At 49.9% G+C, this 25,808-nt stretch overlaps 1 protein-coding gene across 4 annotated transcripts in view; it reads right to left on the reverse strand.

Annotated features, from left to right (window-relative positions):
* The window catches only part of KIAA1671 (KIAA1671 ortholog), a 96,242-nt gene that overhangs the window by 37,512 nt on the left and 32,922 nt on the right, over positions 1 to 25,808 (reverse strand). The window contains exon 1 of one of the 4 annotated variants that reach the window (XM_039915136.1): positions 6,021 to 7,523. The exons of the other annotated variants lie outside the window; for them this stretch is intronic. Within the exon in view, the coding sequence (XP_039771070.1) occupies positions 6,021 to 6,305 (285 nt within the window). The 5' untranslated portion in view covers positions 6,306 to 7,523. Of the gene's footprint in view, positions 1 to 6,020; positions 7,524 to 25,808 lie in introns of those variants that run through there. 4 annotated transcript variants of the gene reach the window in all.

A 25,808-nucleotide genomic window follows, 5' to 3' on the forward strand; every position in this document is an offset into this window, starting at 1 on the left:
ATCAACGTCACATGGGACGAGGTAGGTGCTTCACCATTTTTTTTTAAATGGTATTTGTAAAGCGCTTACTATGTGCCAGGTACTGTAATAAGTGCTGGAGCAGAGCCAAGCTAATCAGGTAGGACACACTCCCTGTCCCACACGAGGCTTCCGACCTTAACCTCCCTTTTCCAGATGACGGGACTGAGGTCCAGACAAGTGAGCTGACCGGCCCAAAGTCACACAGCGGACAACCGGCAGAGCCGGGATTTGATCCTAGGTCCTTCTGAATCTTAGGTCCGGGTCTTATCAAATAGGCAACGCTGCTTTTCCAAGTGAGGTTGAGGTGAGGTAGTCAAGAGTGAGGGCCGGCTAGAAGGTAAACCTTTTTTTTTTTTTTAAATGGTATCTGTTAAGCGCTTACTATGTGCCAGACACTGTTCTAAGCGGTGGAGTAGGCACAAGGTCATCAGGTTGGACACAGTCCCTGTCCCACGTTGAGTTTGCAATCCCCATTTTACAGATGAGAGAAGTGAAACCTGCGGGGCACTGAGGAATGAGAGGTGGTAACAGGGGTGGTGTGGAGGGAACGGGTAAAGGGAGTCGATACGAAGGATGGCGGGAGGTGGCCTAGATCCTGTGATCCAGTGGCAGGCCCTTCCCGCCAGATCCGGAGAAGGGGGCTGTCACTGGGGAGGGGCGCGTCCGAGGAGCGGAGAGGTCGAGACTGAACGCCGGAGTGAATTCTCTGATCTGTCCTGGGTGGCGGAGAAAACCGCCCGAGACCCTCGAGCCTGAACGGTTTAACGGCAGTTTCGCTCTTGCTCCTGGGGTCTGTAAATCTGACCGGTTTAAAGGTCCGAATAAACCGGCTATAAACCCATTCGGCTTAGAGGATTTCGCTCCGGTTTGAAGTTAAACACAGCTCTCTGGGAGCACCCGACCAATGAAGTCAAAGTTCAAATGGTTCTGAAAATGGCGCATCCCGGGGGCTTGTTGAGAAATGACCCTCAGAGGACTTGGCTTTAGTTCCGGAGGTCCTGTGGGTTTATTCAAGAATCCTGCACAGAGTAAGCGCTCGATAAGAGCTAACGACTGATCGACTGGGACCCAAATCCCTCCTGCTTGATCAACAGCATAATCATAACGGTAACGATAATAAATATTAATAACTGTATTTGTTAAGCACTTACTCTGTGCCAAGCACCGTACTAAGGACTGGGAGAGATACAAGATAAGATCCCACATGGGGCTCACAGTCTGACTAGGAGAGAGAACTTGTACCTGTTTGGTTTTCTTCTTTCTCCCCCTTTCTAGACTGGGAGCCATTGTTGGGTAGGGTAGGGATTGTCCTTATCTGTTGCTGAACTGTACTTTCCAAGCGCTTAGTACAGTGCTCTGCACACAGTAAACGCTCAGTAAATAAGATTGAATGAATGAAAGGATGACTGAATGAGAGCAGGTTCTGAATCTCCGTTTTGCAGATTCGGAAACGGAGGCACAGAGAAGTTAAATGACTCCCCCAAAGTCAGGTGGCAAGTCTGTGGCAGAGCCAGGATGAAAACCTTACTTATTTGATAAAGAAATCCGTTTTCTTCATGGCATTTGTTAAGCGCTCACTAGGTGTCAGGCACTGTACAAAGCCTTGGGGCAGATCAAAGTTTGGACCCAGGCCCCGTCCCACATCGGGCTCCCAGTCTTAATTCCCACTTTCCAGATGAGGGAACTGAGGCTCAGAGCAGCAAATTGACCTGCCCGAGGTCACACAGCGGGCAAGCGACGGAGCCGGGATTGGAACCCAGGTCCTCCGACTCCCAGGCCGGGGGGTCTTCCCACTAGGCCACGCTGCTCCTCGGTCTTAAAAACCGTTGCAGGTTTACAGGGCTTTAGCACATCTGAAATATCACCATTCGCCCTAAAGGTACACATTCCAAGTAAAACGGTCTCGCTTGCTTGCCTCTTCCTGCTTTTGTACCTGTGGAACAATGCATTCGTTTTCGCTGCATTCCTACTTTCAATAGCTGGGCGTGCCCCACTTTGAACGAATGATTTCAAGTTGGAAGAGTTCTACAAGAAAAATGGACCCAACTTGGAGATTAATCTTAGGCCTCCGGGATGCAGGTTTCTCACACGCTGTCCTGTATCGACCCGGGTCCCCAGGGAGAATCGGTTACGGGGGGGCCTCGTGGGCATCGCGACGGAAGCTTTTATCAAATGCATCTCCATCACAGGCTGCTTGGCGCAGTGCTTGGCACATAATAAGTGCTTCGTTATTATTATCACTACGACATTGATCGAGCAGGAGGGTTATGGGACCCGGTACAGCGCTCTGCGTGCAGTAAGCGCTCAATAAATACGAATGAATGAATCCATCGACTGATAGCTTTTGTTGAGCACTTACTCTGTGCGGAGCACTCGCATAAACCCGCAGAACAGCAGCGACTAAGTTCACAGCTGCCAACCCCAAATGCCTCATAGTTCCTCTAGGCCAGAACTGTGGCCTGTAATCACTGTAGACCGTAAACCCGTCTAGACCGTAAGCCCACTGTGGGCGAGGAACGTATCTACCAATTCTGCGGCACTGTCCTTTCCCAAGCGCTTAGTACAGAGCTCTAGCACACGATCAGGTCTCAATAAATACCACTGACCGATGACCGTAAGGTTTCTTTCTGAAAAATGCATATACTTAAACGATTCCACTGCATGAACCCGACGTGTCTTTATCTACTGATCTGACCGGAAAAATTAAGTCTTGTCGGGATCCTACGACATTGCGGTTCTGACCGCACGTAACCAAGAAAAGGCCATCCGTGAAGCGAGAAGGAAATCGTTATGCTTCATCTTCACTAATCTAGATGGGAAGCTCCCTGTGGGAAGTGAACCTGCTTACCAACAAGTTTGGACTGTCCTCCCCCAAGCGCCTAGTACTCTGCTCACGGTATGTGCTCAATAAATACCACTTATTGACTGATTCATTGTGGGTTTCCCAAAAAGCTGGTTTTACTGTCTTCTGAGGGAGAAAGGGGAGCCATTCAAACACATTTCTAAAGATACTGGTTCGATGACGACAAACCGGAAACTTGCCTATAAGAATTGAAAACGTCTTCGAGCGAAAGGGACAAAATTCTCATTCGATCTCCCCTGACGCTTCATGGAGGACGGGCCAGGGATTACATTTTTTGCTTTCACTAAAGTAGTTTCTCTTTCAAATCCTACTAAGAGAAGGATGAGAATTTTACGTGGGCTGATGGGACACTTCCAGAACGCTACAGAAGCTGTCGAGGGACGCATGTAAAAAATCTTGGGGTGTCGCTAGACCCTGTGATAAAACTAAGCTGGCATTCTCTGTGTAAGGAACCTGAAGTGTCACTTTGACCCAAAATGACATTTACAGGGAAAGCCACATGGTGGACCGACTAGAACCCGGACCTGGGAGTCAGAAGGTCATGGGTTCTAATCCCGGCTCTGCCACTTGTCTGCTGGGTGACGTTGGGTAAGTCACTTCCTGGGTCTCAGCTGGCTTCATTTATAAAATGAGTTTGAGACTCTAAGCCCCAAGTGGGACAGAGACGGTGTCCAACCTGATTTACTTGTATCCACCCCAGTGCTCAGTACAGTGCCCGACATATAGTAAGTGCTTAAATACCACAATTATCATTATTATCGTAAACTGGTGAATAATTCAGACTGCAGGCCCAGAGGGAGTTTCCGGTCTGTATTTCGCCAGTTCTAAAATACATAATGCCTCTCACAGACCATTCTAGGTTTAAGCCCCTAAACGATCACTTGTCCTTAGAGAAAATGCCTTTTAATTCACTCATTGATTCAATAGCCTCTATTGGTGTTTCTTGGAGGCGAGACACTGTACTAAGCGCTCGGGAGAGTACAATACAACAATAAACAGACGGGTTCGCTGTCCGCAACGAGCTTACAGTCTAGAGGATGAGCTTACGTTCCAAGGCTCCATTCAAGGCACGGTTGATATTTCCCTGACTGCAAGATGAAGGTTCCTGGAAATCCTAGTACTTTTCACAAGCCATTTTACTGGAATCACCTTCTGCCAAAATCTACCTTTCCTGACTTTATAAAGATACGCCCACCCTAGTCAACCAGGAAATGGAGAAGGCAGTGGCCACATAACCTCTGCTTAAAAACTTAATGGGAGGTAAGAATTTTCTTTTGATCAACTCCTCTAATAATAATCATCATAATTGCGGTATTTGTTAAGTGCTTACTATGTGCCGGGCACCGTACAAAGCGCTGGGATGGGTTCAAGCAAACCGGGTTGGACCCAATCCCTGTCCCACAGAGGGTTCACAGTCTTCATCCCCATTTTACCGATGAGGGAGCTGAGGCACGGAGAAGTGACTTGCCCAAAATCACACGGCAGACAAGTGACAGAGCCGGGATTAGAACCCAGGCCCTCCTGTCTCCCAAGCCCGGGTTCTATCCACTAAGCCGTAATAACAATAATTATGGTATTTTGTTAAGTGCTTACCATGTGCCAGGCACTGTACTAAGCACTGGGTGGATACAAGCAAATCGGGTTGGACACAGTCCCTATCCCACGTGGGACTCAGTCTCGAGCCCCATTTTACAGATGAGGTAACTGAGGCACGCTGCTGCAAAGGACACCTGACCATTAGAGTGAATACCATTAGAGTAGGGAGGAAAAATAGCTTTTACTTAATAGAATTTGGACTTCCTGTGACATCTCCTCCCCCCCCCACACCTCCCACTTTCCGGATGTGGCTTTTTCCCACTAACTGGAGATATTCTGAGCATCTGTTGCAGCCACCAGGCTCAGGAAGCAGTGCCATTTTTACTGCCTCGCATCCGTCCATCGATGCTGCTTACTGAGGTGTTCCTGGGTGCGGAGCACTGGACCGAGTGCTTGGAAGAGTAATAATAATAATGATGGTACTTATTAAGCGCTTACTGAGTGCCCAGCGCTGAACTAAGCGCTGGGATAGATACAAGTTCATCAGGTTGGAGCCGGTACGATAGAGACGACAGATACGATCCTTGCCCACAACCACTGTCGATGTGGGGCATTTACTGAGTGCTTACTGAGTGTGCAGAGCACTGTACTACACGCTTGGAAGAGATGAGTACGAGACAGTTTGCAGACATGATCCCTGCCCATGACCAAAGGTCAATCGATGGTATTTACTGAGCGCTTACTGTGTGCGGAGCACTGTATTAAGAGTCCGGAAGGCTACGAGACAGCCGAGTTGGACGACACGTTCCCCAGCCGCAGGGAGCTTCCAGTACGGAGGGGGAAGCGGGCATTAAATTACAGCCGGGGGAAGCAGCAGAACCTAAGGCTAAGTGGTATTTGTTTGGCGCTTACTATGTGCCAGGCACTGTACTGAGCACTGGGGTGGATACGAGCAAATCAGGATGGACACAGTCCCTGTCCCACATGGGCTCACAGTCTTCGTCCCCATTTTACAGATGAGGGAAATGAGACCCAGGGATTTGAAGAGACTTGCCCAAGATCATACGGCCACGCTCCTCCTCACCATAAGGGTTTAGTACAGTGCTCTGTACACAGTAAACGCTCATTAAATACGATCTAATGAATAAGTTCAATGGGGGTGGGGAGATCCATACATTTTCTAGGACTAATGATATAGCATATGTAACTTGGAAAGCACATGCTTGGGGAAGCAGCCTGGCCCAGTGGAATGACCCCGGGCCGGAGAGTCTGCAGACCTGGGTTCTCATCCCAGCTCCGCCAACTGCTTGCCGGGTGACCTTGGTCAAGTCGCTTTGCTTCCCTGAGCCTCGGTTTCCTCAACTGCAAAATGGGGATTCAACTCCTCTTCTCCCTCCCGCTTGGACTATGCGCCCCCGTCGTGGGACTAGGGCTGAGTCCGACCCGATGAACCTGTCTCTACCCCAGAGCTCAGAACAGTGCTGGACCCCCAGTAAGCGCTCCCCAGATACGACACCCCGCCCGCCGTTCCACACCCAGCCCGGGGCCTCCCGCCCGACCCCCGGCCGCTCCCGAGCGCGGAAAAGGAAGCGCCGCTTACGAGATCCCGGGGCTCAGAACCGGCCTGCCTCTTCCTCAGCGAGGAGAACCTCTGCTGACTGCGGACCGAAAACCTCCGGAAGGATTCACGGCCGCGCGACGCCAAGTGCCTGAAGGAAGCCGTGCGCTTGAAGGGGGTCCGGCCTCCAGCCTCGCCCCCGGCCCGATCGTGGGCGACTGCCGTCGTGACTAGATTCAACGCTCCCTGGAGAGACCTTCGCACCGTGCCCATCCACTGGCTCACGTGAGTCTGGGCGACCGTCAGTTTGTCTCCCAGGTACTCCATCGCCTCGAAACGAAGGAGAGGAACCCTGTGGCTTCAGACGCGGCCTTCCCCTCAAGATCCCGATCCACCTTGGAGAACGGACTCGGTTGAAGCCTTCGGGAGCGGATAATTGAGCCCGGATTTTTTTATTTTTTAAAAAAAAAAGATTGATTTTTTTTCCCAATCAAGATTTCTAAATGCTCACGAGGGCGGGAGGGAGGATTTTCCCGGAAGCGTTCCCGAGTTAGGAAAGTGAAGCCCGCCTTCCTCTCGCTTCGATCTTCGCAGACTGGATTTGCGGGGAATGCCCCCAGAGAGAAAAACGGGGGGAGCGGGTTTCGTCCCTCAGCGTGCCAGTCGCTTGGAAGCGAGGCGTCGGCGAGGGAAACGTCGCCTGACTCTGGCCCGTGGAAACGGGGACCGGGTTCGTTCGAAGCCAGCTCTCGGAAGGTTCGATTTTAAGACGCTGAGGCTTCTTGGGGGCCGAGGGCGGAATATCGGAACAAACTTCTGGTGATTCCGCCCTCCCCCTTCCCCCGAGACAACCCCCAACTTGTTCAGGACTGGCTCTCCATCTCCACCGGCTGTCGCGGCAAGACGTCCCGTTCCCGGATGCCGAGGAAGGAGCCCCCCGGGGGGGTGGTCACCGGGAGGGAGATCGAATGCTCTGAGTCTACCGGCCGGTGCTCTACGGTGACATCAGCTCCTCCCTGGAGAGGGGGACTTCTCCGGCGAGGAAAACGGCAGGAAGGAAGCCAGACAGGGAAGCTGGATAAGGGGGGGCCGGTGTCACCCCCATCATCTTCAAGTGGCTACTCTCCCGGGCTCTTCTCGGAATTCTCAGGTAGCCTCGGCCCCCATCGTGGACACCCGCTCTGCTTTCCTTCTCCCGGATCCAACGTTGGAACTCCTCCGGCTTTTTTCCCCGAGCGGGCAAGGTGTCGCTTAAGCCAAGACGACCACCTCGCCGCGCCCCGGCTGCTTGCGGTCACCTAAAATCCTTCCCGAGTCCCTACCTCGGCCGCCCGCCACCCCCGAACTCTCTCCCCAAGGGAGCGGGCGATGAGCTAGGTGACACAGCCGCAGAGGGTCTGGCCGGGAAGGTTTGGGGTTGGGCTTTATTATAGTACAGGCAGGATTGTCATGGCAACCCGGGGAACAGCATCTAGCAGGGCTGGGAGGAGTAGAACCGATCTATTGGAATGATTCATAGTTTACATAGATCACGTGGACACCTCGCTGCGCTTTAACCCTTCCCGTTACGGAGGGTCGGGAACGGAGGGTGCGGATTCTAAGGGTCAGCACTCGGGGGTGAAAATGAGACGGGGAAGTAGACGGTACTAAGTTACGGGAAAGGGGTCGCTTGCAGGAGAAAGGAAGAAAAAAAAGGGGATGCAGAAATATCCACTGAATAGTTGCCAAATTCTCAAAAAGTTTGGGGGGAGGGTAGAATGGAAAGAGGTGAGATTGAGTCAGAAGGACCCCGGCTCTGTCACTTGCCCGCTGTGGGATCTCATGCGAGTGACTTCGCTCCTCTGGGCCTCGGTTTCCTCATCTGGTAAAGGGGGATAAGACACCTGTTCTCCATCTCAGGCTGAGCGCCCTGTGTGGGACAGGGGCTGGGTTTGAGGGGACTGTATTGGCAGTGCTTGGCACATAAATGATTAACAAAATACCTCCATTGCCATAGGTATTGATTCTTTAAAAAGATTTTTTTTTATCCCATTTCAGTAAATACTTCAGCATTAGAGGAAAATGTTCCTTCTTGTTATCTGGAAACCTAATAATAATAATTGATAATAATAATGATGGTATCTGTTAAGCGCTTACTACGTGCCAAGCACTGTTTTAAGCACAGGGGTAGGCACAGGGTAATCACGTTAACCCTCATGGGGCTCATAGACTTAATCCCCATTTTATAGATGAGGGAACTGAGGCACAGAGAAGTTGAGTGACTTGCCCAAAGTCACACAGCCGATAAGTGGCGGAGCCGGGATTAGAACCCAAGACCTCTGACTCCCAAGCCCGGGCTCTTGCCACTAGGCCATGCTGCTTCTCTTAAGAGACAGGGGCTCGTGTTTCCCAGTCAAGTCTGACAGAAAGTAATGCTGGGGTTTGTCTCCACCATTAGGGGCTCTGACAGTTTTTGAAGGAGGAAAATAGGACAACAGTAATATGGTAATAATAATTATATTTGTAAGCGCTTCCTATGCACCAGGCACTGTACTAGACACTGGGGAACATTCAAGCAAATAAGGTTGGACACAATCCCTGTCCCATGTGGAACTCCCCATTTCAATCCCCATTTTACAGATGAGGTAACTGAGGCAAAGAGAAGTGAAGTGCCCAAGGTCACACAGCAGAAGGGTAGAAGATCCAGGAATAGAACCCATGACTCTCTGACTCCCAGGCCTGTGAGATTTTCACTCCCCACTTCCTCAATAAGGCCCTTCCGCGAGTCATTGTGGAATTGATTTCTGCAAGGTGGGGGGTTTAAAAGGTCAGCGAGCACATAAAACCTCCTCCTGCTGTCGAAATTCAATAACTCAAATCAAACGGCAGCCAAAACATGACAGATCGGTTTCCCCCAAATCATCCCAACGTTAGCACTGGGAGGGCCTCCCCGGGACACGATTCGACCATCGCTACGACACAAGAGAGAGGGAATCCAGCTAACTGCTATCATTATTATGATTATGATTATTATATTTCTTAGCACCGTGTCCAGCCCCGGACTAAGTGCCGGGGTAAAAACACGTTAGTCAGATCAGACACATTTCATTTCCCACCCGGGCCTCACAATCTAAGTAAGGAGGTCCAAGAGACACTGAAGAAGTAACAGTATTTACTGAGCAACCACGAGGGCAATCAAGCGATGTTACTTATTGAGTGCTTATTGTGTGCCGAGCACTTTACTAAGCGCCTGGGAGAGTGAAATGTAACAGAGTTGATAGACACTTACTTTCCCTGCCCACAAGGAGCTTCCAGTCTAGAAAGGCAGTGTACTCAGGTCTTGGAAATAACAAGGACTCCTCCTGTACTTTCCCGAGCACTCGGTACACTGCATTACTCTAGAGGGGCGCTCAGTAAGCACCACCACGACTGACGATGGAGCCTCCCGTCAGAACCAATTCCTAGAACTGCCAATCGGAGACATCGAAGCGTGGCACCGGTTCCTCTTGGAAACCAGGGAAACATCCCCGCTTAGGGGGACGATCGATCGGTCAATTAATGGTATTTACTGAGCGCTCACTGTGTGCAGGGCACTGTACGGAGCCCTCGGGACAGGACTTTAACAACCGGATCGTCTACACACTTGGATCTGTGACCTTTGGGCTTTGCTATTTGCTCCAATCCAATCCTCCAGCCCTTATTCACTCATTCGATCGTATTTACTGAGCGCTTATTTTTGGCAGAACACCCTACTAAGTGCTTGGGAGAGGACAATCTAACAGTAAACGGTCACATTTCTTGCCCAAGATGAGCTCACACTCTAGAGGAGGAGACAAACACCAACAAAAACAGATGACAGATACGTACATAAGCGCCGTGGGGCGGGGAGGAGTACAGTTCCTTAAATCCTATATTACGAATCACTTATTTATATTAATGTCCGACTCCCCTTATAGACCATGAGCTCGTTATGGGACGGGAAGGTGTCTCTTGAAATAATAATGATAATAATAATGATGGTATTTGTTAAGCGCTTACTATTCTGCCAGGCACTCGATCCAGCGCTCCGCACAGAGAAAGCGCTCAATAAATATCACGGAGCCACAAAAAGTGTTGGTAGACGCGTACCCCGCCCCTAACGATCAACCGTTCTACCAGTCTACGGTACGAGCCCCGACGTTAACCTCTGTCTTTTTTTATTTCCTTCCACGCTTTATTTTCCGAGATGTTATCAGAACCTTAAGTCACCTGAAAAACTGGGGCACTCAACTGCTTATTTTTCCCATGAGGCTTTCGGGGGCCGATTCTGTCCTGTCACAGAAATACTTGAGGAGTGTTATTTTCGGGGATTGTGTAAGCGACAGCGCTCCCCGGGCGGCAGGCGGGCGGGGAACCGTGAGGTCGGTTGCTATTTCATGAACGGCACCTTCCACGCCGCCGAGCGCGAGGCAGGCCTGGGCCCACCGCGGGGCGGGGGATGGGGGTGGCCCCTCGGTTGCCGGCGCCCCCCGAAAGCACCAGGGCAGCAAGAGGGATTCCCTCTGGGCCTAGCGGGGGCTCCCCCCGGCACCGTCAGAGAGCGTCCGAGGCCGTGAGGGCGGAGTTTCGACTCCGCCGTCGCCCCTCCGACCGAGTCTTCATCGGGACCTGGGTTCTAATCCCGCCGCATGTCCGCTCCGTGACCTTGGGCGAGTCGCTTCACTTCTCTGGGCCTCAGTTCCCTCATCTGTAAAATGGGCATGAGGACTGGGAGCCCCCCGTGGGACGGGGACTGTGTCCAACCCGATTTGCTTGTTTGCACTCCAGCGCTTAGTACAGTTCCTGACACATATTCATTCATTCAATCGTATTTATTGAGCGCTCACTGTGTGCATAGCACTGTACTAAGCGCTTGGGAAGTACAATTCAGCAATAAATAGAGACAATCCCCGGAGACAATCCTAAGTGCCTAACAAACACCCCACTATAATTATTATTATTAGTGGAAAGAGCCCAGCCTGGGACTTATAGGACGCTTTAATACCACCATTAATATTACTCTGATTATTACAGTTTGTATCCGCTCCTTGCCCCCTCTCTTCTAGAGACACTCGGGATGGAGAGTCTCCCTGCAGTGGAGAAGCAGCAGAGCCTACTGGATAGAGCCCGGGCCCGGGAGTCAGAGGACCTGGGTTCGAATCCCGCCTCTTTCCCTCGTCTAGGTGATATCGGATAAGTCCCTTCACTTCCCTGGGGCTCAGTTTTCTCAGCTGCAAAAGAGGGATAACCTGTTCTGCCTCCTACTTAGACCGTGAGCTCCATGCGGGACCGGGACCGTGTCCGACCTAATTATCGTGTTCCTACCCGAGCGCTTAAAATGGTGTCGGACACAGGCCTCGGTGGAAAGAGCCCGGGCTTGGGAGCCAGAGGTCGTGGGTTCTAATCCCGGCTCCGCCACTTGTCAGCTGTGTGACTTTGGGCAAGTCACTTCACATCTCTGGGCCTCAGTTACCTCATCTGTAAAATGGGGACTAAGACCGTGAGCCCCACGTGGGACCTGATGAGCTTATATCTACCCCAGGGCTTAGAAGGGTGCTTGGCACATAGTAAGCCCTTAACAAATACCAAATTAGTCTAATCTAAAAGCAAAGGGAGCAAGTCGGGGCGACACAGAAGGGAGTGGGAGATGGGGGGGGGGGGTTAGTCTGGGAAGGCCTCTTGGAGGAGATGGGCCTTCAGTAAGGCTTTGAAGCGCGGGGGAGAGTCATTGCGTGTCGACTTTGAGGAGGGAGGGCATTCCGGGCCAGAGGCAGGATGTGGGTCAGGGGTCAGCGGCGGGACCTTAGCACGCTCAGACCTTAACCCCGTTGTGGGCCGGGAACGAGTCGGCTAATTCTTTCGTATCGTCCTTTCCCAAGCGGTTAGTCCAGGGCTCTGCACACAGGAAGCGCTCCATAAATACCACCCACTGATGGACGGTGTTTCCTGTCACTGTTTCCCATCAGTCCCCGCCCCGAGACCCGACAATAACTAACACGCGGAGAAACCAGGCCCGTCGGCCCCAACGAAACACCTCCCCCCAGCTTCCCTCTCGGGCAGGGGAACCCAGCTCACACAATCAATAATGCCGGCGATCCTTGCTACTTCCCTGGCTCGAAGGCATCCGCCCACGAGGCCGCCCTCCGGAGCGGAGAGGCGCGGGCGTCGGAGCGGGGAACCTTCTCCTGTCGGGATCGTCCGGTTGCCCGCCCGCTGGAGTGGAGGCTCCTCGTGGGCGGGGGCGTATCTCGTGCTTTCTGGTGAGAAGCAGCGGGGCCCTAACGGATAGAGCCCGGGCCTGGGAGTCAGAAGGACCTGCGTTCTAATCCCGGCTCCGCCACCCGTCTGCTGGGTGACCTTGGGCAAGTCACTACATGTCTCTGTGCCTCAGTACCCTCATCTGTAAAATGGGGATTCAGACTGTGAGCCCCACGTGGGACAGGGACTGTGTCCAACCTGATTAGCTTGTGTCTACCCCAGCACTTACAACAAGGCTTGACACAGAGTAAGCGCTTAACAAATAACTTTTCTAAGCGCTTAGCACCGTGCGTTGCATGATGGGTGCTTAATAAACACCACCTCCGCCCCTCCTCCAACATCACCATTATTATTATTGTATTTATTCAGTGCTTACTATGAGTCGAGCTCTCTACTAAGCGCTGGAATAGATTCGAGTTGATCTACATTCTTCGGAGTGAGAAGCAGCAGTATGGCCTGGTGGAAAGAGCACAGGCCTGGGAGTCAAAGGACCTAGGTTCTAATTCTGACTCCACCACTTCTCTGCTGTGGGAGTTTGGGCAAATCACTTCACTTCTCTGTGTCTCAGTTTCCTTAAATGTAAAATGGGGATTCAATACCTGGTCTCCCTCCTACTTAGACTGTGAGCCTCATGTGGGACAGGATCAATGTCCAACCGGATTAAATCGTATCCACCCCAGCACTTAGAACAGTGTTTGGCACATATTAAGCACTTGAAATACAATATATATCTATATATATCTATATAGATATATAGATATATATATCAGACACAGTCCCTATCCCACATAGAGCTTATGGTCATATTAGGGGACAGCAAACAGGCACTGAAACCCGTTTTCCAGATGAGGTAACTGAGGCCCAGAGAAGTGACTCGCTCAAGGTCACACAGCAGATGAGTGGCGGAGCCGGGATTCCAACGCTGGTCCGCCCGGGCTCTAACCACTAGGCCCTCCGCTACTTCTCACTCCAAAGAAGGGAGAAAGTGGTTTAATGGAAGGCCGGCTCAATTTCCCCTCGGATAAAAGAATCATCTAGCGTCACGAAAGGACCACTCTCTGATGAGGTCAGTGTCCACGGATAGCAGAGCGACCAGGAAATCATTCATCATTTATGACCTCAGAGGTTACCATCCAAGGTACGAGGCTGATGTGCTATTTCCGCCTACCTAATCATCGCATTAGTATTAGATCATTTACTGGGCAAAATTGGGCCAGAAATCGTCAAGGCGCTTCTTAAAGGCTCGGGGTCTAAGTGAGATCTTTTGAGAAGCAACCCAACCTGAAACTAACTGCACTTAGGGCAATTAGAGCATAATTTCCCCTTCTGAAGAAAGTAGAAAGTCTGGCTTGTAAATCTGATTCATTCTTTTGAGCAGTGCGGTAGTCCCCGAAAAGGGGAGAAAAAGAATTAAGGTTACTGAGCCGAGCCATCATCGAGTTATCTTCAAGTCTGACTAGCCATGAGAGCCAGCTAAAAATACAATCTCTCATTTGGACGCATCAAACGATCACACCCAGGCCAGGTGGCGGCCTAATGGATAGAGCCCAGGCCTGGGAGTCAGAAGGACCTGGGTTCTGATTCCGCCTCTGCCACTTGTCTGCTGCGTGACCCTGGGCAAGTCACTTCACTTCTCTGGACCTCAGTTACTTCGTCTGTAAAATGGAGATTAAGATCGGGAGCCCCTTGTGGGACACGGATTGTGTCCAACCTGATTATCCTGTATCTACCCCAGTGCTCAGTACAGTGCCTGACATATAGTAGGAGCTTAACAAATACCATTAAAAAAAAAGACAGGGGGACCTAGTGGAAAGAGCCTGGTCAGCTCATTTCTCTGGGCTTCAGTTCGCTTGGCTGTAAAATGGGAATCTGAAACTTGTTCTTCCTCCTACTTAGGATTCTGAGCCTGGGGGGGATGGGTGCTGTGTCCAACCTGATTATATCGTATCTACCTCACTGCTTTTATTTTTTTTTGATATTTGTTAAGCACTTACTGTGTGTCAGGCACTGTACTAAGCGCTGGGGTAGATACTAGCTAATCAGGATGGACACAGTCCATGTCCCACATGGGGCTCACAGTCCTCAACCCCATTTTACAGTTGAGGGAACTGGGACCCAGAGAAGTGAAATGATTTGCCCAAGGTCACCCGGCAGACAAGTGGCGGAGATAGGATTAGAACCCAAGTCCTTTTCACTTCATTGCTTGGAACAATGCTTGAAACAGAGTGCTTAAAAACCATAATTATTGATTATTATTTTCTCCTCAAGGAAACTCAGTTCCCCTGCTTCCATGACGAAACACTGACTAGAAACAACACCCCCAAGAACAACCGTTTACAAATCATGCCTCTAAACCTTCGTGTTTCACCATAAATCCACAAGCTACAGCTACTCGTAGGAGGGTTTTATTGGCCCAAATGGAAATTTACAATTTTTGAAGACTATAAAAGCCCACCAGGGGAATGTTGAAACTGAAAAATGTGGCAGACGAGATTTTCTCGTCTCTCCTCACGTCTGCGGGAAAGGTAGTTGCTATCTGCTGAAATTCTAGTTTCCCGTTTCACCTGCCGTTCGGACCAGAGGTCACTGCTCACTGTCAATAGAGACCCCGTGGAACTGTACACAGTTTTGTATTTTCCACTGTCTCCCTCCTTTCCTCACCATCCAACTTAATACAGATGGGGCATTTTTTATTTACTTTTTTGGTATTTGTTAAGCACCTTCTATTTGTACGATCTGTACTAAGCACTCGGGTAATCTGAGCTAATCAGGTTGGAAACAGTTCATGTCCCACATGGGGCTCAGTCTTAACCTCCCTTTAATAGATGGGGCGACCGAGGCGGAGAAAGGTGAATTGACTCGCCTAAGGTCACACAGCGGACAAGGGGCGGAGCTGGGATTAGAACCCAGGTCGTTCTGACTCCCAGGCCCGTGCTCTATCCACTAGACCATCCTGCAGGCTGACTTTTGGTTACAAAGATCATGAAAATGGGGTTTGGCCATAACAAAGCATTGACAAACGCTGAGGAAGAAAGGAGGAAATCTGGACCGGAAAACTAATCAATCACACGCATCGATCAATTGGGAAGCAGCACGGCCGGATGGATAGAGCCCGGGCCTGGGGGTCAGAAAGACCCGGGTTCTAATCCCAAATCTGCCACGTGTCTGCTGTGTGAGTGAGGGGAAGTCACTTCACTTCCCTGGGCCTCAGTCCCTCACCTGTAAAATGGGAATAAAGACTGTGAACCCCATGTCGGACAAGGACTGGGTCCAAATTAAATAGCTTGTATCTACCCCACTGCATAGAACAGTGCCTGGCACAAAGTAATCACTTAACAAATACCATCAAAAAAAATCAATCAATAAAAACTAAGTGAACTTCCTTATATATTTGGGGAAGGAGCCCCAATGGATAGCATCAGTAATTTATCTTAGTCAATCGTATTTATTGAGGGCTTACTGTGTGCAGAGCACTTTACTAAGCACTTCGAAGAGGACAACGTATCGGGCACATCCCACGTGGGGCTCACAGTCTTGATCCCCATTTTACAGATGAGGAAATTGAGCCCCAGAGAAGTGAAGTGACTTGTCCAAGGTCACACAGCAGGCAGGTGGCGGAGCTGGAGTTAGATCCCAGGTCCTTCTGACTCCCAGGCCCGGGCTCTATCCAAATTTTGTAATCTTCCCTGTCCAGTCCAATTTAAATCCTTCTGGTTGCCTTATCAGTCTCCCTGCCCACCTTCAAAGCCTTAATTACCGTCACACACCTCCTCCAAGAGGCCTCCCCTGATTAAGCCTTCCTTTCCCCGGGCATTGGAAGTTCACCCCACAGCACTTCTGTTCAAATCTATAAATTCTATATTATAAATGATTTATTTCTATTAATGGCATTTGTTAAGCACCTAACTACGTGTCCAGCCCTGGGGTAGATACAGGGTAATCAGGTTGTCCCATGTCCCATGTCCCACAGTCTTAATCCCCATTTTCCAGATGAGGAAACTGAGGCACAGAGAAGTTTAGTGACTTGCCCACGGCCATACAGCAGTCCAGCTGGGGAGCAGGGATTAGAACCCATGTCCTCTGACTCCCAAGCCTGTGCTCGTGCCACTAGGCCATGTTAATGTCTCCCCTGTCCCTAGATGGTTAGCTCCTTGAGGGCAGGGAACACGTTTGCCAACTGTGCTCTCCCAGGCGCTTAGTACAATATTCTACATTTATTAAGCGCTCAATAAATACCATTAAGGATGATGATCTGGGTGGGGCTGGTGTTCTTCAGTTGGGCACCCTCACTTGTCTCGAGACTTTTAGCTCACTGTGGAGAGGGAATCTGTCTATTTTTGTATTGGCCTCTCCCAAGCGTTTAGTACAGTGCTCTGCACACAGTAAGCACTCAATAAATACTACTGAATGAGTGACCGTTTTCCCTTCCCCTCTGTGAGCCTCATCTTGGATGTGGGCTCTATCTGAATTGATTATGGTATAATCACTCCAAGTTTTAGTACAGTGCTTGGCACCTAGTTAGCACTGAACAAATATAATAATAGTTATGGTATTTGTTAAGCACTATCTGCAGAGCACTGTTCAAAACGCTGGGGTAGACACAAGGTAATCATTTTGGACACAGACCCTGTCCCACACGGGGCTCACAGTCTTAATCCCCATTTTCCAGATGAGGAAACTGAGGCACCAAGAAGTGAAGTGGCACGCCCACGGTCACTGAGCACACAAGTGGCGGAGCAGGGATTAGAACCCACGTCCTCTGACTCCCAAACTCTTGCCACTAGGCCAAATTATCATCATTATAATTATTAGTAATAATAATAATAATAACAAGCGCAACAATAACAAGACTTGCCTGCTCTGCAACCTCGAGCAAGGCATTTAACCTCTCTAGGCCTCAGTTTCCTCATTTATAAGATGGAGCTAGGAAACCTGTCCTCCCTCCCCCCTTGGACTGCGGGCTCTGAGAAGGACGGAAACTGGGTCCCATCTGATAATCTTGTAACTGATCCCAGGTCTCCGCACAGTGCTTGGCACGTAGAAAGTGCTCAATGCATGCCATCTTCATTACCTCACCCTTCGTCTCGCTTCAGTTATTCAAGTGAGCATCACGGTTCTCCTGAACACGTGATCTAGGGAAGCAATCCGATCTAGCAGTGGAAAGTTCACGGGCTTGGGAGTCAGGAGACCCGGGTTCTAATCCCGGCTCGGCCCCGCTGTGTGACTCTGGGCAAGTGGCTTCACCTCTCTGGGCCTCGGTTTCCTCGTCTACAAAAATAGGACTAATATCTGCCCCTTTCTACCTCAAAGAGATGGCATGAGAGGATGAAACGGGATAACTGGAGCAAAAAGAAAAAATGCACTATGCGAATGCAAAATTTCATTATTATTATGTCTGGTCTGAATCCTTCTCTGAACTACCAGACACTCTCCGCCTGCCAACCTCAAACAGAAATGATGCAGATGGGCCAGGGTCCGTGTTGCAAAGGACAGACCTGCTGGGAAACCTTTTATGTCAATTTAAGCAGTTGACATTTGGATTAATGTTTAGCAAACATCCCATTTTTCTCCCATCATCAGAGGCTTCCTCTACTAGCGAAAAACAGCAAAGGCAGGATCTTTAAGCTTCGTGAATTCCCTCAGGGAAGGGGAAGCAGCGTAGCACTTGCTTTCCTCAAAATCAGAATAAAGTTTCCACGTGCTGACCCATCTAGGTTATTTTCTGATATGACTAAAAAAAAAAAAGGCAGATAGGTTTGCTTAGCTCGTCTGCCTCTCTCCTCTCCCGGTTTATTAGATTCTAGAATAATCTCGTCACAAGCCTGGGGAGGCGGAGGGGGAGAGGTGACCGAGAGGTTACCGAGAAAACAGTCTTCCGCTGGTCTGGGAAATAACCAAGCCAGAAAAACCAGCCCCGACTCAGAAAGAAAAGGGTGGATAGTTTACAGAGGACTGTAGCTCTTCCATTGAGAATGCTTCCTCAAGCCCTTATTTTAGAGACGCTACAATACCTCTGAGGCGCTTCCACTGCAAAGGGGATTTAGTGATTTCACTGGCACAGATGTGTCTCTCAAATAATAATAATAATGGGATTTGGTAAGCACTTACTAGTGCCAGGGACTGTACTAGGCAGCGGGGTACGTACGAGATCATCGGGTCCCTCCCGGGGCTCACGGACTGAGTGGGAGGGTAGGCGTTGAATCCCCATTTTGCAGATGGGGTAAATGAGGTCCAGTGACGTGAGGTGACACGCCCAAGGTCACACGGGGGACAAATGGCGGAGTAGGGATTAGGATCTGGGTCCTCTGACTCCCGGGCCCAGACTCCTCCAGTAGGCCACTATGGAAAATAAGCTCTCGTTGTGGACAGGCAATGTGTCCGTTCTTTGTTATACTGTCCTCTCCCAAACACCTAGTACAGTGCTTCGCGCACGGTAAGCGCTCAATAAATACGACAACGAACGAATGAATGCAACACCTTCACATTCTTTCACTCGGAGGAACATATTCACCAAGGAAGATCGGAGTCACTGGGGAAAAGAATGCCTCTATTGCCCTAATTAATACAGCACTGTGGAAAAACGCACAGAGAAGTTAAGACACTCGCCCAAGGTTGCCCAGTTAACGTCTGCGTTCACCACCCAGGGCCCTCTAAATCCACAGATTGTTTCTGAGTTCACGGTGGCCACTGAGACAGAAGGTTCATGGAGCCCGGGACTGGGAGTCAGAAGGTCATGGGTTCTAATCCCGGCTCTGCCACTTGCCTGCTGCGTGACCTTGGGCAAATCATTTCACTTCTTTGTGCCTCAGTAATCTCATCTGTAAAATAGGGATTTGAGACTGTGAGCCCCACGCATGACAGGGATTGTGTCCAACTCGATTTGCTTGTACGCATCCCGGTGCTTAGAACTGTGCCTGACACATAGTGAGCATTTAACAAGTACCATTATTATTATTATTATTATTATTATTATTAATAAAGGCCTTCATATGCCCCATCTGAACCCGACCCGAGAGAGGCTGGCAGAAGAGTCAGACTGTCCGATATCAAACCGGAAGAATGAGTTCCCTGGAAATCTTACTCAACAATTTTACTCGGGGTTAGAGACGCCCCGTTTTGGGCAGGGAATGCATCTGTTATCTGTTGTATTATTCTCTCCTAAGCGCTTAGTATAGTCCTCTGCAGGCTGTAAGCCGTCACTAAATTCCACTGATTCACTGATTGTGTTAGTCTTTAACTCCACGAATACTATAAGTACCTGTTTCTACATATTTCTTGGTACCCATGGCAACGGAAATATTGCAATAAGACATGTTTTCCCCATTTCGTTCTTGTCTAGACCTTTCTAATGGAAAAACCCTATTATTTCCCTGTGAAAATTTGACTGGATCAAAGTTATGAATTCATTCAAGCATTCTCCATGGCCTAATGGACAGAGCCCCGGGCCTTAGGCAAGTCACTTCACTTCTCTGGGCTTTGGATCCCTCATCTGTCAAATGGGGATGAAGATTGGGAGCCCCAAGTGGGACAGGGATAGGGCCCAACCTAATCAGCTTGATTCTACCCCTGTGCTTAATACAGTGCCTGGCACGTAGTAAGTGCCTAATGAATACCATAAAAAAAAAAAATCAAAGAAAGCCAAGAAGAATCTTCCTTAGAAAAATGCTCATCCTTCACATCGGGGGAACACAACATTACCTTGGATGGTGAAATAACGTCATCACCTTGTGGGCTAGGAAAGTGTCCACCAATTCCGCTATACTAGACTCTCCCAAGCGCTTTCTACAGTACTCTGCCCACGGTTAGCGCTCGACAAATACGATTGATTCTTAATGTCACCCGCAGACGGAGAAATGCAACCAGCTTGGTAGCTCTCCTGAAACCCAGGAAACTTCTACCGCCTGCCCCTCTTAACACCCAGGAATCTACCGCCTCCTGCCCGAGAGGGTTGTTAATAGATCCCCTCCCTTTCCCGCCAGGTCACGAGAAAAGGAAGCAGGGCGAGATCTTAGGCTGGGCAGAGGTTCCACCCACAAGAAATCCTTCCTTCGAGCAATAGCGGAGCAGTTCTCAAGTCTTCCCAATCGGAGTGGGAGTCCTTCGTGGGCAGAGAATGGTCTCGTATTCCTGCTGGACTTTCTCAAATGTTCAGCCCATCAATCAGTGGTATTTATTGGGCGCTTACAGGGTGCAGAGCACTGTACCAAGCACTTGGGCGAGTATGATATGAGTTGGGCACTCATTAATCACCATTTATCAATCAGTGGTACTTAATGACCGCCTACTGCTGTGCAGGGGACTGTACTGATAACTGTGGTTTTTGTTAAGCACTTACTATGTGCCAAGCGCTGAACTATGCGCTGGGGTGGACACAGGCAAATCGGGTTGGACCCAGTCCCTGTCCTTCTTGAGGCTCACAGTCTTAATCCCCAATTTACAGATGGGGTAACCGAGGCCCAGACATGTAAAGTGACTTGTCCAAAGCCACACGGCAGACATGTGATGGAGCTGGGATTAGAACTCATGACCTTCTGACTCCCAGGCCCGTGTTCCACCCATTACGCTGGGTGACGTGGGAAAGTACGAAAGAACAGAGTTGGTAGGCACATTCCCAGCCCGGTGGGCACTTATTGTGTGCAGGACACCGTACTAAACGCGTGGGAGAGCACAATACAACAGAGTTGAGGTACCTGATCCCGGCCCTCGAGGAGTTACGGACTATACACCGTTCACCTCCTTCGGGAACCTTCCTCCAATTAGTATGACTTCTCCGTGGTCATAACTCCCGCCTCGGCACGTTTGCACCCATTACATAATTAGGCACTCGCCTGGGGCACTTCTGTAATAATAATAATAATTACGATACTTGTTAAACACAGTATGTGCCAAGCACTGTTCTAAGCACTGGAGTAGGTACAAATTAATCTAGTTGGGCCCAGTCCCTGTCCCACACTGGGAGCGTGGCTTAGCGGCAAGAGCACGGGCTTGGGAGCCAGAGGACGTGGTTTCAAATCCTGCCTCCACCACTTACCTGCTGTGTGACCTTGGCCACGTCACTTAAACTCTCCATGCTTCAGTTCCCTCATCTGTAAAATGGGGATTAAAAGTGTGAGTCCCACGTGGGACAACCTGATTACCCTGCATCTACCCTAGTGCTTAGAACAGTGCTTGGCACATACTAAGCGCTTACCAAATACCATCATTATTCTTCTTATTATGAATAATCCCCATTATTTTTTTACTGATGAGGTAACTGAGGCCCAGAGAAGTGAAGTGACTTGCCCAAGGTCACACAGCAGACAAGTGGTGAAGCCAGGATTAGAACCCATGACCTTCTGACGCCCAGGCCCGGGCTCTATCTGCTACAACACGCTGTACGTAACCCCTTGCATATCCTACTAACAATCAACGGTACTGAGTGTTTACCGTGTGTGAAGAGGACTGTACTAAGTGCTTGGGAGAGTTTAATTCAACAGAGTTGGTAGATGCAAGACTGTGAGCCCCATGTGGGACCTACACTGTGTCCAACCCGATTATCCTCTATCTAACCCGGCGCTCAGTACAGAGCCTGGCATATAGTAAGCACTTTAACACCTTTTACAAAGATAATAAACAAACCAAAAGGATCCAGGGGGAGAATGGATAGCGTGTAGAGTCACCGTTGTTCTGAACAGTGTTGAGCAGGGGAAAGTTGTGCGTGGACTGGAGTCGGGCCAGAAACTGAGGTAAACCAAGGGGGAAACTGGAAATGCTGAAGAATGGGATGATAAAAGTCCTCTCAGAGTCACACTTGGAGAGTTTCCAGTCCTCTACCAGTCCCGGCTACGAGAGGGAGAGTCAAGCAGAGGCCTGTCCGTTCCATGCCTAGCTTGGCCAGTGGCTAGCGAGCGGCAGGTCATCCGCTACAAGTCAAGACTCCCCCGTGCTGGGCAGCAGCGGCCCGAGAGAGAGTCGAGGGCGGAGACTCAAGCTGACTGCGCGGAAGACGGCGATGGTCAACCACTTCCGTATTTTTACCAAGAAAACTCTAAGGATCCACTACAGGTCGACTGCAGATGGAGTTGGGGCCTCCCGGGAGAGATGTGTCCATGGCATCGCTATGGGTCGGAGACGATTTGACAGCAAAAGAGAAGACAAGGGATGATGAACCTTGAGCCGGAAGGAATGGAGGGATGGGGGAGTGTCCCCCGAAGAGCAAATCTGCAGAAGAAAGACCTGAGAATGTCCAGAGCTTAGAATAGTGCCTGGCACATAGTAAGTGCTTAAAAAATACCATCGTCATCATTATTATTATTATAAGGCCGATCTCCACGAGGAAAACCATTTGGGCTCTACTGGCTCTCCAACAGTCAGCTTGAGCTCAGTTTTATGGCAGGCAGATTCTTTACCGACGGAAAGTAACTTTTAAAAAAGAGCCTCACTGCTGGGCACATTAAAAACCGGCATGAAGTCAACACTTGACCATTATCTATACCTTTCCATTGATTATATGTTAATTTTTTAATGGTATTTATTAAGCTGCTTACTATGTGACAAGCATTGTACTAAGCTCTGGGGTAGATCAGGATAATTGGGTCGCACACAGTCCCCGTCGCATATAGAGCTCACTGTTTTGACCCCCACTTTTCAGATGAGGCAAGTGAGACACAGAGAAGCGAAGTGACTTTCCCGAGGTCACCCAGCGGACAAGTGGTGGAGCCGGGAAAAGAACCCAGGTTCTCTGACTCCGAGCTCTTTCCACAAGGTTTCTGAAGTCTAGTGGCATAAAACCCTTGCCCTAAACTATCAATCATGCTTAGTGAGCGCTTCCTGCGTGCAGAGCACCGTAGTAAGCCCTTGGGAGAGCACAACACAACAGAGTTGGTAATAATAATAATAATAATGTTGATATTTGTTAAGCCCTTACTAAGTGCCGAGCAGTGTTCTAAGCGCCGGGGTAGGTACAAGGTCATCAGGTTGTTCCACGTGAGCCTCACAGTCTTAATCCCCATTTTACAGATGAGGGAACCGAGGTACAGAGAAGTCAAGTGACTTGCCCACAGTCACACAGCTGACGAGTGGCAGAGCCGGGATTCGAACCCGTGACCTCTGACTCCCAAGCCCGTGCTCGTTCCACTGAGCCACGCTGCTTAGACACATTCCCTGCCCACGACCAGCTTACACTTAACTTTAGAAAGAAAACGACCCGCCCACGGAAAATGACAAAGCCGTTCTGTTGGGAGGAAAATAGCCTAGGCCGGTGGTAGTTTGCCTCAAGTGGGGCGGTTCACCCTCCTGGCAGCCAGAATTCATTTGAAGAATGTGAAATGGAAAATGTCCTTTTGAGAAGGAAGTAATGTCACCCAGATCTCGTGGGAGGGCAGCAACCTCCACCTCCAAACTGTGGCTCGTGAGCCTTGAAACTCTAAACTCTAGAGCGCCTGAAAGAAAACAGTCTGAGGGACCAGATGCAGTGGGCCACCTCTTCCTGTCCACTTCCGGTCCACCTGGCCTAGAAAGAGCAACAGGAAAAATCTGCGGCACACAATTCGGGGAGGAGGGGAGTGGCAGCGGAACAATTCGGCGTGAGACGATAAGGACTATACGTCCAGTGACGGAACGGTCCGACGGGGCCCTTCACATGCCGTTTCGACCTGCAGACCTTCACCCTCCTTAGGAATGGAAAAGACTCACTATCCGTGGAGCTGGCCCAATTTTAGCACCCAGGCGTGACGGGATTAAAAAAAAAATGAAATCTCCTAGACGCCGCCAATTTTGTGGTGTGGGCTGGGTTCCTTCCCACGGATCCACAGGATGAAGAAGGGCTCGAAAAAGACACCCACCGCATGTCAAAATAAGCCCTTCGGGAAAATCGGGGTCACTTGGTTTGAGTAAGGGAGGGGTCGAGGGCTTAACGGAGCACTTGCAAGAATGAGTAACGTTTTCAAAATGCAGAGCAAGCGTAGCATGTCCACTGTGAAATATTTTCCTTTAAAAAAAGCTGCTGTCAATCAGAGCCTCTTCACCCAGCGCTCAACAAATGCCATTAAGAAAAAAAAGCCTCCTTTGGAATCAACACGGAATCATCTGGACTTTGGGAGGGAGTCAATCCATCCACCGATAGTATTTACTGAGTATTTATAGTAAGCGCTCGATAAATACGATTGATTAAACGCCTCCCTGGACTGAAACCTTCTTGCGGGTGGGGACCGAGTCTCTCCAAAGTTGTTGTACTGTCCTCTCCCAAGAGCTCAGTACAACGCTCAGCACCCAGTAAGTACTCACTAAATACCACTGATTGATGGATGGCTCTTTTTAAGGGCCGCTGGGGTCTTAGGCCCCAGGCCCCCCCCCCAATGTTTCTCTTCCCCCCATCCCGACTTTTTAATGTTATTTATTAAGCGCTTACAATGTGCCAGGCACTGTACTAAGCACTGTTAGGCTCCAAGTCCGGGAAAAATGCTTCTCTACCCCCTCCTCCCGTTTTAACGGTATTCGTTAAGCGCTTACAATGTGCCAGGCGCTGTACTAAGCGCTGAAGGCTCCAAGCCCTGGAAAAATGCTTCCCTTCCCCCTCCCACTTTTATTTAATGGTATTCGTTAAGCGCTTACCATGTGGCAGGCTCTGTACTAAGCGCTGAAAGCTCCAGGCCCTGGAAAAAATGCTTCTCTTCTCCCCCACCTTTTTAAAAGTATTCATTAGGCGCTTACAACGTGCCAGGCATCGTATTAAGTGCTCTCAGGCTCCAGGTTCCAGAAAAATGCTCTTCTTCCTCCTCCCCCAGCTTTTTTAATGGTACTTATTGAGCGCTTACAATGTGCCAGGCACTGAACTAAGTGCTGGAGTAGAGAAGCAGCATGACCTAGGGGACAGAGCACAGGCCTGGGATTCAGAAGGTCATGAGTTCTAATTCCAGCTCTGCCACATGTCTGCTCTTTGACCTTGGACAAGTCACTTAACTTATCTGGGCCTCAGTCGCCTCATCTGTAAAATGGGGGATTAAGATGTGAGCCCTCAGTGGGACGGGGACTGCGTCCAACCCCATTTGCTTGTATTCCCCCCGGTGCTTAGTAGAGCGCCTGGCACATAGCATTCGCTTAACAAATACTAATTATTATTATTATTATGGGCCTTCAGGAAGGTTTAAGTAAAGCCAACCGGAGGCTGGCCGGAATCACCACCTTGGCAGGAAAGCGGGGAACACGGCTCATGGTATTTTGAAGAGAGTCGAACACAAAGACCTCCTTTCGCCGGCCCAAGTGGCTTTTCCCGATGCCAGTTCCCCTGGGGAGGGTCAGCAAGGACCCACCCTCAACTCTCCAGTTACAACGCTGGGCTGAGATTACAGACAATAGTGGGAATTTGGCCGGAAGCCAGCGTTAATGGAAGAGATAACCGCTCCGGAGAGCCGGAGCCGTCAAAACAAGTTTGGATCAAAATCGCGGGGTGGGGCAAGTCGGACAACGGGCACCCCCTTTTCTCAACGCCCACGATTCAAAGATTGGGGGGCCCCCCTCTCACCCTCGGGTGCGGATAACCCGAGTCGTTCACACGCTCTGCCCTCCAAAACTAAAAGACGTTCGAAGACTACTGTG

The sequence above is a fragment of the Ornithorhynchus anatinus genome, chromosome 21, assembly GCF_004115215.2.
Source record: "Ornithorhynchus anatinus isolate Pmale09 chromosome 21, mOrnAna1.pri.v4, whole genome shotgun sequence".
In the NCBI taxonomy this organism is placed as follows: Eukaryota; Metazoa; Chordata; class Mammalia; order Monotremata; family Ornithorhynchidae; genus Ornithorhynchus; species Ornithorhynchus anatinus.